This window comes from Eleutherodactylus coqui, chromosome 5 (genome assembly GCF_035609145.1).
Source record: "Eleutherodactylus coqui strain aEleCoq1 chromosome 5, aEleCoq1.hap1, whole genome shotgun sequence".
Taxonomy (NCBI): domain Eukaryota; kingdom Metazoa; phylum Chordata; class Amphibia; order Anura; family Eleutherodactylidae; genus Eleutherodactylus; species Eleutherodactylus coqui.
The window spans coordinates 143,134,948-143,148,883 of NC_089841.1; the positions used below are offsets into that span (position 1 = coordinate 143,134,948).

At 41.2% G+C, this 13,936-nt stretch overlaps 1 protein-coding gene across 1 annotated transcript in view; it reads left to right on the top strand.

Moving 5' to 3' along the window:
* Positions 1–13,936, top strand: part of HIP1R (huntingtin interacting protein 1 related) — a 93,818-nt gene that overhangs the window by 60,509 nt on the left and 19,373 nt on the right. The window contains exons 16-24 of the mRNA XM_066603320.1: positions 5,044–5,160; positions 6,525–6,626; positions 7,693–7,887; positions 8,413–8,560; positions 9,551–9,637; positions 10,613–10,720; positions 10,804–10,940; positions 11,329–11,439; positions 12,826–12,884. Coding sequence (XP_066459417.1) covers positions 5,044–5,160; positions 6,525–6,626; positions 7,693–7,887; positions 8,413–8,560; positions 9,551–9,637; positions 10,613–10,720; positions 10,804–10,940; positions 11,329–11,439; positions 12,826–12,884 — 1,064 coding nt within the window. The remainder of the gene's footprint in view (positions 1–5,043; positions 5,161–6,524; positions 6,627–7,692; positions 7,888–8,412; positions 8,561–9,550; positions 9,638–10,612; positions 10,721–10,803; positions 10,941–11,328; positions 11,440–12,825; positions 12,885–13,936) is intronic.

Here is a 13,936-nt window from a genome sequence, read left to right on the forward strand (position 1 = left end):
TTGGCTTATAAAAAGGCTCTTAAAGGCTACTTGTGTACAGTGTACCTCTATTTCCACTTGTGTAGATATTGTTGACCACTAGTCATGCCTCTGACGCAATTAAATCAGCTTGCACCCAATTAACAGAGTATGAGAGGGGGCACTTTTTGGAATGTGAGAAATTGGATGGTCATATCAACAAATTGCCTGTCACCTCGGCAATTCAGATAGATAGGAAGTCTTGGGACCAGTGGAAGCTTGAGGACAGCCACGAGGCAACTGGGCTCAGGATGCTTATGGCAGACCACCAGTAGAGAGAATTGTCTAAACCTCCAACAAGCGCTAGCAACTTCAACTGTTTCATTGTCCGGCATCCAGAGATAGGTGGCACCATAGTTACAGGCCCGTGTCTGTCAGAACCATTTCCAGGCACTTGGCTGAAGGACATTTGGTCTCACTACTCCCACAATGTGTGTTCCCTTTTGACACCCATTCACTATCTCCTCCATTTTTACAGTAGTGGTGTGAATGAAGAAACTGGATTGCTACATAGTGGAATTGGGCTGTCTTCACTGACAAAAATGCAGATTTTGTTTGAGCACTTACGATTGTGGTCCTGTCTGGGAGACCTAGTGGTGAGCTCCTCAATCCTTCCTTTGTTGTGGAGCAGCACACTGCCCCCACTGCTGGTGTGATGGTCTAGGGGGCCATTGCATATGCAGTCTTATCACCCCTAAGGGGGGAACAAGGGACAATGACAACTCTGATATGATCAGGAAATCCTGAAGCCACGTGTTGCGCCTCATGGTAGGGCTTCCGAAAGGCGTTTTCCAGCAGGAGATTGCTCTCCCAAACACAAGGGTGTCACAATAATGCCGCCAAAACATTGCCACACTTTCATCGCCTGCTCGGTCTCAAGGTTTATTGCTAACAGAATGACTATGGGACCATGTGGGACGCCAACTTTGACAGCCTATGAGTTTGCATAATCTAGAGACTCGGTTACAGCAAATGTGGACCGATATGCCGCAGGATATCCTACAGAACCTGTAAGCCTCCATCCCTGCTCGTATCCCATCTTGCATCTAAGCCAAAGGCAGCACAACAGGGTACTAGAGCCTCCCTTGAAGGGGTCAATTTTTCACAATACAATAACCTTTTGCTCTGATATTGTAAAAACTTATATCAAAGTTACAATCGCTCATGTAAAGCTTCATTCGATTCAGACAACTTCTCGGTGCTTGAATTTTTATTTTTATTTTTTACAATGAGTGTATATTAGAAAAAATGCCTTTTTTCCACTGAAGATTCCCTTCAGCCCCTTAAAGGGATTGTTCAGGGAGCCTAAATGCTTAAACGACCCTTCCGGCCAGATGCTGACACTGAGTTATGTGATTTGGCCCCTCTGTGCCCATCACGTCCTCATTGGAGCTGACTAGTTGGCACTAAGCCAGCTCCTTTCTCTGTTGTGGTTGTTACAGATAACTGGGCTGGCTGAGTAATTAGAATGAGCATCCAGCCCTCTTGATGACATGACTAGTGGAGAAAGGAGCTATAGCATGTCTCCTGGGGTGGAGATTCTGTGTAATTATTTAGGCTCCCTAGACAATCACTTTAACTGTCCCCTCAAATAGAACAGAGAACTTACCTCCCATTGAACAGGTTGCCACAGGAGCTGGGGAGTTCTCCTTCAATGAAAGTTTTTAAATATAGGCAGGACAGACCTCTGTCTGGGATGATTTAGTGATCCTGCATTGAGCAGGGGGTTGGACCCGATGACCCTGGAGGTCCCTTCCAACTCTACCATCCTATGAAATAGATTTTACTTATTAGATCCTTCTTCAGAGGGAATACGGCTTTTTGGTTTCACGGAGATCAAATTACAATTGTCCATAGAAGTCTATAGAGAGGAGAGCAGGAGACTAGCTCCTATGAGATCACCCATACGCAGAGAAGAGGAGATACATTCCTGTATCTCTCTGTAGCACACACTCCGAAGCAGCTGCAGTACAAAACAAAGTAGCTGTGAATCCAGCACTGGGGTGAGGTAGAAGACTTTCTAGAGCCAGCAGTGTCCATCTTTGTCCTGCAGTTATTTTCCCTGTTCCTCCCCTCTCGATAGACTTCTATGAATCATTGTAATCAGATCTCTGAAGCAGAAAAGAGGTATCTTTTGCAGGGACTGATAAGAAAGACCTTTTTTTCCTGAGTGTTCAAAGTTTCCTTCATTCCTAGCTTGTACTATTGATTTATGGAAAGGTGTTTGTATTCAGAGATGCACTTTAACTTATTAAGGACCAAGCACCTGGGCTTTAATCCCGTACCATAGTAAAATTACAACACTGGATTAACCCCTTGAGTGGCGGGTTTCCTACCACCCTGTCGTGCCCACCAGGGCAGGTTTTTTAAAATGGTCTAATCATTGAATTTCAACTAATTTTGCAGTTGCGTCTCAAGAGCCATAACTTTCATTTTTCCATTGACATGGCCATATAAGGGCTTGTTTTTTGCGGGACAAGTTGTGATTTTTTTTAAACAGGAGGGAGGAAAAAAAGAAATGGGGAAAAAAGAAAAAAAGCGGCCATATCATTAAGGGGTTAAATAATGTATTAACTTCCTTCTCTGGGTCATTACGACGCATGGATACCACATGTGTGATTGTATTTTTTTATTTTTTTTTACAAAGTAAAGGGAGACAAGCGTTTTTATAATTTTTTATTTATTTATTTATTTATTTATTTATTTTGTCCCTTTAGGGGACTTCCACAGGGACCCATCAGGATTCCCTGATCACATTCCGGGGGTCCGATGGTGACATCCCTTTACATGCTGCAGTGACAGCCCTTTACATGCTGCAGTCACATAGACTGCAGCATGTAAAGGGTTAACACAGCAGAGATCGGAGGTGTTCTCTGATCTCTGCTGTAAGAGCAGGTACCTAGCTGTCCTCTCACAGCCAAGCACCAAGCTCTCCCTGCCACAGAGACCATCGGCTTGCTTCTGACAAGCCGATGGTCTCTATGGCAACCTGTAAACAAAGCAGGTGACTTAGAAGCAGGAGATTGCCGGCATATCGGCAATATCTTCTGCTGATTTTTCAAAGCCCTTGCTGTGTTCTCTGTGGGTCTGTGCAGGCAGAGCACACTCACAGCTTGTGGCATTGTGCTCTGCAGCTCCTATAGTGATACATAGTCCGGAAATCTTCCGGGCTATGTCGCTATGAGCAGTGGAGCTCGTCCCGGAAAATTTCCAGGTGTGCCACTCAAGGGGTTAAAGCTACTGCTCCTGCAATCTAGCAGGAGCAGGTCAGTAGCTCGTTTGTCAGACAGGACCCAAAAAAGACAGACAGAAGTGGTTTTCAGCTGGTCTAAGTTTTGCAGGACAAATAGTACTCCAATGTATGGGACCTGGCAATCACGTGATCACCTGCAATCACTGGCATGTCAGACCTGCAGGGTCTTACCAGACCACAAACCAGCTCTCACAATGACTGTCACATAAGTGGGGTGTTTTTCCCTGTAACTGGGTCTTTTGTAAACACATATTTATGAAAATTAACACTTCCAAGCAGATTGATGCATCCTAAGCACTTGCATGCAAAAATGGAAACTCATTCGCAACACAGCCTGATATTCCCCATCTTGAGGATTTGGTGACAACCATAATCAAAGGGGTTGTAAACTATTGATGACCTATACTTTGGCAAAGGTCCCAGGCATCAGACCAATCGTCTGTTTTCTGGAGCAGTTTACTATCTCTGTTCTCGCTGCAGTGGTCTGGTTTGCTATAGCAAAGCCTGTTGAAATAACTGGGAACCTTGCCTGCAATACCAAGTGTGGTCACTGAAGTAGGAATGGAGCTTTCCACTTCCTGCAGAAATCAGATCAGTGCATGAGCGCATTTGATCTGTGAATAGCTGATCAGTAAGGGTCTTGAGTGATGGTCCTCTGCCTATTTAGGCTGGGTTCACACGGGGCGGAATTGTCGTAGGATTTCCACAATCTAAGGCCTTATGTCTATTTACACGCACGCATACCACTGCTGAATCCCACCGTGGTATCCATGCGTGCCTGCGGCCATGGAGAGGAAAAAAATGTTTCTTACCTTTCCGGGTCCAGTGCGGGTCTCCTTAGACCTGGCCGGATCTTCTTTCTTCAGCATGTCAGATGCAGCCGCCACATGCGCAGCGCTTGCTTTTTTTGTTTTTGAACCCCCTGCTTTCCCGCAGATCCGCGGCTCTTCCACAGTTGTAGCTGTGGGTGTGCCGCGGCGGGGGTTGCTTCCATTCAATGGAAGCAGTTGCTGCAGGACCCACAAGAAAATGCAGCATCCTGTGATTTCTTCCCGTGCGTGCGACCCACACGCCAGGTAAAATCACATCCGCATGCTTTTACTTGCCGTACGGATGCTAATGCATCCCTATGGGCGGCAAGATGTGCGGATCTCCCGTGCAGGAAACGCGCACGGATTTTATAATTAAAATCCGCAAGTGGACATTGGGCCTTATATGACTATGAGAAAGGCTTTAGCAGTGAGGATCATAATATGATCTAATAAATCAGTTTGCTGGTGTAAGCATGTTTTAGTAAGATGGCTGCAAAAATTTGATATACATATTTACACCTGCCATGTTTCTTACATATTTTCTAAGACTCTTGTACAATTTTGTACTTAAAGCAGATATAGTGGACCTGTTCAATTTTGGCACCCTGTCTGAGCATAACAGACAGCTTATGAGCCCTGCTTCTCCCCACCCATGCATAGTAACTGACAGCTTTTCCTGTACACTAACTAATAAAGCAATCAATCAGCGGTGGGTGAAGAAAACAGGACTCTTAGGACTGTTTGGCAGCATTTTAACAGATTTTTACATAACTAAATCAAATTTTAAACTATAGCTTTTCATCCCCACCCTCCTACCCTTATGCTGCCTTCATTAAAGCATAACAGACCTGATGGATCCTACATAGCTGTGAGCATAGTGTGGCTATTGGTGACGACAAGTCACGGTTTATGAATTACTATATATTACACCTAAGTGTATCCTCTTTCTATGTTGTTCAGAATGCTGACACTGCCAAGCAGCTCACAGTGTCGCAGCAGAACAGAGATGAAGTGGCACGTATCAAGGAAGAGCTGGAGTTTCAGATGGATCAAGTGAAGCGCGAGTCGGAAATAAAGGTTAATTGAAACATTTGAATTTTTAAAAACTCGAGGTGCTTTTCTTCCACACGTGTTAAATAGTATTCACTGCTGATTTGCAACTCTGCATTAGAATATGTGACTGTAAATGTCGTGTTGTGCCTTTACAATGTATCACTTTCCCTTACTTGCAGTACATGCTATTTATTGGGTGATATATATTTATATTTTAATTTTTTTTTTTAAATCATTAGTAAAACAAACTTGAGAGGTAACAACTCGATTCTAAAACAGACTCGGTAGACATATCACAATACGGGAACAGATATACTAAAGAGTGTGTGTACATTTCAAATGCATGTGTACAAAAAGAGGAGTAAAGTGTCCACCATCAGAGTTCCATAGATAAGAAAAATAAACAGACAGAAGTGGCATACGGGCCCGGCACAAGTAACGCATCTCTGAAAATAGAACAGTGTAGTTATTATCCATGTTATGAGAGGGTTTTGGCCAAATATTGTATTCAAGGTGCCCAAGAAGGAAATGAGGAGGTTTTAGTAATCTATCTATAAGAATATAGCTCCCCCAAGTGGTATGTAGGATTCATAACTAGGTTCAAACAAAGGAGCATTTGAAGGTTTCCCCTTTTTTGTGTGTGTTTTGCAATTGCCAGGCGAGATACAAGAAAGATATGGGAGAAGCTCCCATCTTTTTATTCAGTTATCTGTAGACAAAAAGTAAAGGGCTAGTGCCGGATCCATAAAATGACTTAATACAGTATAAACAAAATCAAAAAGGGTTTGTATATTTTTTTTCTTATACTATTTATAAAACCACTAGCATAACATATATTTTTTTTTTTTGCCTTGCTCAAAAGTATGTCCCACTAAGTGATTAAAATTTATTTTGCAAATTGCATCAGAAACAGGTACTGGCCTGCCCCAACTCATTACGAGTTGTAACCTACATTTACAGTTTTGAAGTGTAGATTAGAGGGGTGGTAATTTTTATTTTAAGGTGTGCCATTTTTGACAAATATGCAGCCTTGAGGTTGCATAAGGAAGAAAAGTGTGAATAATGGTGCACCAAATATGTTATGTCACATGCACCATTTGATCACTTTTAGTACCGTTCTCCCACACACCTGAATACGTGCATCTTCCCACATTATTGGTATATTTCTTCATTTGTGAACATTGCCTAAAATAAGTTAGAGAGTTGCAGAACTTGCCCCTTACATAGTGATTAAGTAGTATTCACCTTACACTAGGAGACCTCATAAACCACAGTTTACTGCACAGTACGTCAGTTTGATACAGAACGACTACTTGAACGTCTTTTGATTTTACAGTGTTTTGTTAGTATTCTTGAGGGATTTCTGATATTTCATTAATGCTTTGTAGTTGGAAGAGCACACGTTTCAGATTGAACAGTTAAAAACAGAAGTAGAATCCAAAAAAGGAGAGTTGGCTCGGTTGCAGCAGTCCTTGGCCAATACTGAACAGGTATGTACTATATTAGTTGTAACAGATTTTATTATTGCCTATGTTGCAGTTTTATAACCAGAGCACAATATCTGTACCCCCTTTTGTAATAGGGCTGCGAAAAGTACATTTGATCAGTTGAGTGGCTGTTGCTTTACTGCCATCTCATTGCAGAGTGGGAGAATAGAATTCTTTTAGGCCTGATGTCCGCTGGGAAATTCGGGCCCGCATGGATTCCCCGTGCAGAATCCCGCAGCGGGTCCCTCCTGCCCCGCATACATGAGGCCAAGAAAATAGATTATAGTTACCTGTCCAGACGCTGCGTGTCTCCCCTCTGTCGTGGCTGGATCTTCTTTCTTCGGTCTGGCAGATGTGCTCGGTATGCGCCATGCACATTTTTTTTTATTTTTTTTATTTTAAACTTGCAGCTGTGCCGCGGGACTGAGTGACTTCCATAGGCATCAATGGAAGCCGCGGGAGCAATCTGTGTGGGAAAACCGCACAAAATGAAGCATGCTGCTAGTGGTTTCCCGCACGTGATCTGCGCGTCAGAGAAAGATTACATCCGCAGGTATTTAATTATCTGTGGGTGTCCAATGATTCCCTATGGGCGCGGATCGTGCGTGCGGGAGACCTGCGTGTTTTTATTCCATTTTTGGGTCTGCAATTTAGAGTGAAGTCAGCAATTTGTCAGTATCAGATCTATGTTGGGTTTAGTTGGACTTACCCGTAACCAGCATCAATTAACTACCAGAAGCTGAGCCTGCTCCATGCGCAGTGTGGCAGCTATGTTATACCATCTGTACACGCTGAATTCAAAAATTACTCCAATCGTGGACATTTAGCGAAACAAAAGAAAATGTCTGAATTGCATTTTTTTTTCCAAATTAATTTTTTTGTTGCGTTATATGGTACATTATATGATTCTATGTTGCTGAAAAAATAAAGTTATGGCCCTTGAAAATTTGGGGAGGAAAGACCGACGTCAAAAAAGTGAAATCTGGGTGTAATGTGAAGGGAGTAAATCTTGCTTCCATTGTACTGCATTGTTTCTTTTCAATATTTTTTTTTTTTTTAATTTAAATAGTCTGCATCTACGTTCTCCTCAAAGCTGACAGCACTGGAAGGTGTGAAAGACTCACTGCAAAGCCAGTTAACCTCTAGGGAATCAGAGTTATCATCAGTTAAAAACGTGGCTCAAGAGACAGAGTCTTTATTCAACCAAGAGCAAGAAAAGCGAGCTAGTGAGATACGGGACTTGAATGAAAAACTTGACAAAAAGGTACCAGAACATTAACCTGTTTACAGTAACACGGTTTCGCCACTATAAGGACACTTATTACGTTTTTTGCTGAATGCAATCAGCAGGTGGATTGTACAGGTTGTGCTTAGCATTTTTCAGCTGTATGTATTTATCTTCTATGTCTATGGAAGCAAGACTTGAAGGGCATTTGGCAACAGCCTCCTCAGTCAGCCGCATTAAACAATTATTATCCTGTGAAATTATCACATATCCACAGGAGGAGCGCCCCTAAATGGCCGTCCTGAGTATCCCTGGATGAATCCAGAGATGGTCACGTTTGTACGGGATAGCTCCGTTTGTTTCAGTGGGACTGCTGGGGAGCAGTCCCATTAAAATGAATGGAGCCATTGTGCACAAATGTGATCACCGCCCAATTAATTCTGGGATACTTGGGAACCTGGTCATGTGGTTTGTGCATGTTCCAGCAGTTGTAGGACAACTCTTTCAATGTCCAGTAATTGGACAACAGTGTGTGTTTGACCAATACCTGTGATGTCGTCTTAGACTGCAGATGAGCAGAAACTTTATCAGAAGATGTTGGAGGACCAGTTTAAAATAATTCAGGGAACAGTGAGAGAAGCAGAAAATATCATCCAGGATGCCGTTGCTAAACTTGATGATCCTCTACATATCCGCTGCACCAGTTCACCAGGTATAGTTCTTTAACAACACTCGTCATATAGTCTGTTTCTTACTGTGTGATGCTGTTTTATTAAGAATCAATTATTGGGTATGCAGGCCTTTATTTTATATGGTTATATATATGTACATATACTGACTGTGAGTAGAGAGATTAAATATTGTGCCATGCAAGTCCAAGTGGGATATTTATTCAAAAACAAGTGCAAGGAAAAAGCGTAGTAGTAGTGGTATAGCTACTAAATTAAGAACTGCTCCAGTCTTTCATTGTACACATGACTCCTTGACAGACCTAATGGCCCTTCCACACTGTCACATGGTTATCTGTGAAGCACATAAAAAAAGTCTGAAAACCTAGCGTTTTACAGAGCCATAGGCTGTAGTGGCATAAATGACGTAGTCAAACACATATGAAAGAGAATTGTATACTTTTATAACATTACGGTGAGTGGAAAATTTATAGAAACGTGTATGGCTGTACGTTTCTATATGCTTAACGTATAAAGAATTTGATGACAAAAACCATAAAGGGCAAAGTGTTTGACTTTAAAATTTTAAGAAAAAAACCCATCTGTTTTTATATGAAATCCAGAATAAAGCAAGTATGATGGCAGCATAAGCGGTGTTAATCTCCAAATAGGTTTTTCTTTATTTCTTCCACAAAAGTGTGTAAATGGGCCTAAACTGTATGGCTGATGGATTTAAGAGTGTTGAACTACACCACTTTAGTCCACGTATCTATATTCGTTAGTTCCAGAGGTGACCTGTGCATATTGATATCTCTAACCACTGCTAAAATGTTTGAGTAAACCTTCTATTGTCTACGAAGAAATAATTCAGAACGGGACAACACAGTTCTAAGAAAAGATGCCTTGGACTCTTATTATGGAGAAGAATATTACTTCATCAGACCTGTTGGGAGATGTGGCTGGTGCTCTTTAACAGTAACCATTACTCTATCTGCTTGATGTGCGGTGTTTTAATAACAGTTTTATGTCTACAGATTACCTTGTAAACCGAGCAAAAAGTGCTATAGACTCCTTATCATTCCTGGCGAATGGACAGACTAAATACATACAGAATATGACAGGTGTGTGCATGCTAATTTTCTAGATTCATAGTTCATATACTCTGCAATTGTGTAATTGTTACTACTTTTCTTAAGATTTGGACAAGGCTTGGCACTATACTTTACCACATTCTCCTAATTTTACTTCATCTGATATTTTCATTTATTTTTTTTAATCCTTCCTCTTTCATGGCCACCTCTTTAACCCTTTCCAATCCCATTTTGGATTCAGGATTTCCTAAAAGGCTTTCTCTTTTTGCTGTTATATAACGGTGCCATCTGCTGGCTAAAGCCAGTGTGTGTGCGCCAGAGAGGCTCCGACAGCAGAGTGGCTGGCAATAAAGGGTGAGAATACCCTGTCGGGCGTCTTCTGACATTGGAGCTGTACAAGCTTGAATCAGAATGTAGGAAGACGTCAGAGAGCGGATCGGAAAGAGTTAATCTAAGACCTGTTTTTGGACTAACTAGTCTAAGCTTGTTACTCTTGTATCCTGCATGTATTATATAGGCTCCCATGACATAAGCAATCTGTTTTTCTGGCATAAAAGCAATTTAAAGGAAATATTTGTTGCAATGTAATTCCAAAGTTTTAAAACTTTATCAGCATCATTGAATTTCCAAGCTGTGACTGGTTAAATAAGAACCCTACCAAAGGGTAAAGCTTGGTCATACAATTTTAAATAGCAGTTGGCCAAACAACCAGTTATTCCTTCCAACTCACCCCTCCCACATACATGTACATGCTGGCCTTATGTGTATAGCCACTATATGTTAAGATGTGGCAGAATAGTTCAGTAACTGCAGCAAAAGCCACACTGGGTACATTCTGGCTTGCTACAAATCCCATATATAGTGACACATAGGGCAAAGCGTGCTAATTTATTTATTTACTTTCATTCCTCAAGTTAATCTAATTTTGTAGAATGGCATTCGCTTCACAAGTAATTTTGGAAATGTCAGTTCATTTTAGTTACAAAGATATTATTGCTCCCTCAGATGCCTCTGATTTAGTTGGAGGACTGGCGCAATTTGCACACTTAGCAGCCGATACAATTGTAAATGGCAGTGCAACATCTCACTTGGCGCCACCTGAGCATGGAGATCGTAAGTATCATTTTTGATGTGGTTTTTGAACAATTTGTGCCATTTTGCATATGTTTCTGACACACTAATTTCCAATGTTACAGGTCTTGTAGACAACTGCAGGGATTGTGGAAGCCAGAGTTTACAGTATCTGAATGAGCTGAAGGATAAGCAGACTTTGGAAGGTGCTGACCTGACAAATGTTAGAAGAGCACTACAGAATATCCTTGGACTCGGAGAGGTAGAAATCGCGTTATTTTAACGAATATAGGACAATAATTCGTAATTAAATTCAAATGACCTACATTTCTAAAATGTAACAATTGCATCATTATGACTTGTAACGTGTTCTGTGTTTGCATGTTCCTATAATGGCTCATTGCAGTTACTGTAGTAAAATATTTATAGTTGTCTGTAAACAAGGTGTCACTTACTCATACGTGACCAGCTCTGCATTTTATGATCCGCTGCCATAAAAGTAGCAAAGATGCACAAGTTGTGGGTTCTTTAAAAAAAATTAAAGATATATTTCAGTTTTAAATTGTACTATTTTTGTGTAAAGACAACATGTAATTAGAATGTATGATTGTCAAGAACAAAGAAAGATGTTTGGATTCTTTGTGTTTCAGGAGTTAAGGCCAAAGAGCTTGGATATCAAGCAGGAAGAATTGGGAGACATGGTAGACAAGGAGATGGCTGCTACATCAGCAGCCATAGAAGATGCAGTGCGAAGGATTGAGGTGAGGAGGATTTAATGTTATGGGCTTTATAATGCTGCATAATCGAGTTTTCTTTCCCTGTGTCATTGGACAAATATTACTGATTTGTGGAAATGGAGGGATTTAAGCCTGGTTTAGACACAACGATTATTGCTCAAAACATGTTTTTTGAGCAACTTTTGAGCAATATTCGTTGTGTGCCTTTACAGCGCAAGGTGATCGCTCAAACGTTGAGCGATCACTTTGCGCTTCAAATGGGGTATCCATAAGACAAGCAGGGCTGCTTGTCTTCTGCATCCAGCTGTTCTCTGCTCGGAGCACTCGGTTGTTATACAGCGGGGTATGCTCATAGCGGGGTATGCAGAACACAGCTGGACTGCTGTGGTGTTCATACCCCGGCTGTTGACGGAGCGCTCAGCTGGTATATAGCTGTGCATTCTGTGTGGAGTATGAAGAACACAGTTGGACCGCTGTGTTCTACATACCCCGGCTGTGTTTAGGGATCAGGATAAAGCTGTAACAATAGTATCAGCTGTATCCCGCTGTGAATTCCTGATATGGCCCATTGTTGTCTTTCAGCATGCTGAAAGACAGTAATCAGCGACTGGTTAACAAAAACTGCACGATATCGCTCAAAAGCCGGCTTTTGAGCGAATTTTGATCAATGATCGTTGTCTAAATGGGCCTTTATGCTTCCTTCCATTTGGATAAATCATAAGCTTTCTAGTTATCTTTAGTTATCTTGTCTGTATTTATACGGAAATTAACCAATAATTGTACTATTCTCACACTACATTGAGTGGCAAGATACTGAGTTCCTAAGACCCCCCTGTCCACTGGAGTTGCAAAGTCTCGCGGCAGATCTCCGGGAGCAGGAGCCGCACTCGAATCTCAGCCAGTCAGCCTAATCAGATAGGCTGACTGCGGAGAATCGCAATGATTCTCCGCTCGTGGACACGGGGCTGGCGTAATTTGGACAGGCACCCTAAGGATATGTTCACACTGCACTGAGGCTCCATTGGCAGCCTCAATACAATTGAGAGGAACCACAACTGAAGCAATCATGCTCTTTTAGAAGTCTGTCGAGGTCTGTCAGGTGAAGAATTCAGCAACGCATCCGTTTCTGCTTTGAGCTGAAACTATGATCCGAGTTAAATGGAGCTTAACTTGCATGTTTGGTGAGCAGTACAGTGTTAATACTGAAATAGATTGGATGGCGACAGCCTGTATAGACAAACCTGCATAACCAGCGTGCAGCTACACCGCTCCCCCACGGCTATATTAATACTAGTAGCCATCATTCCTTCACTTATCTTGCCTTTCACTTCACGCTAAAAACTGAAAGCTTTCCATTTACTATGTATGAATTTGTTTTTGACTGAAATACTTTGTCATATTGCTTGACAGGAAATGATGAACCAGGCCCGAAAAGACAGTTCTGGAGTTAAGCTGGAAGTAAATGAAAGGTACGTGACATCACTATTACTGGATCACCGCATTTCATCATCCTACATGGCTAATGCTGTCACATACAAGAAATGTATATTTCACGTTTATTTATCCTCTATATGAGGCCAGTTACAACTGAACTGTCTAAGGGCTCAGTCACACAAGGGGCGTTCCGCGTGGGAAAACGGCCGCACCGCGTGCAGACGAAAAACTGCATGACCAGCTCCATTGCCACCCATGTGTTCTTTTTTTTTTTTTTTGGTCAGGTACGGACGTTTTTCCGCGCGGAAATACACACATATCGTCGCCCGCGTGACTGAGCCCTAAGCCAGTAGTATGCTTTTCTAGTGTGTTTTTATAGGTTTATGTATTTAACCCATTCCTGCCACAGTCCTCTTTTTTTCACCTTGTTGGTGTTTATTTTTTTATCCTCCATTTCAAACAATCATAACTTTATTTTTCAGCAACATAACCACATGAGGCCTTTTTTTTTTGTGGTGCAAGTTGTATTTTATAACAGGAACATTTACTGTACCATATAAGGCACTGTAAAGTATTTAATGTCTAAGTGGGGTGAAATCAAAGACAATGTTTACAATTTTTTTTAAAGGAGCTTTTTTACAGGAATTGCGTAGTAATAAAATACATGTTTATCTTTATTCTCTGCTGTGCTAATTAAAAATAAAGTGCTTTCTGGCCCCTGAATTTTTTTTTTTCTGTCAGTAGAGCTTGTGTAACCACAGCTTTTTTTTGTTGGGTGATGTGCAGTTTCTATTGGTACCATTTTAAGGTACATATGACTCTGATCACTTTTTATTCAATTTTTTGTTTGAGACGAGGTGACCAAAAAGAAGTACAATTCTTGTAATGTGTGTGTGTTTTGTTCTTTTTTTTTTTTTTGATGATCACTTTAGGGATAAACGTGATATTTTAATTGAGCTTTAACAGATATGGTAACAATTTTTTAGTTTTGCTTTTTACTTAATTTTTAAAAAAATATACTAATACTTAAGTAAAATCCAGAATTTTTTTATTTTTTTTTTACACCTTTTTATTCCTAGTCCCCATA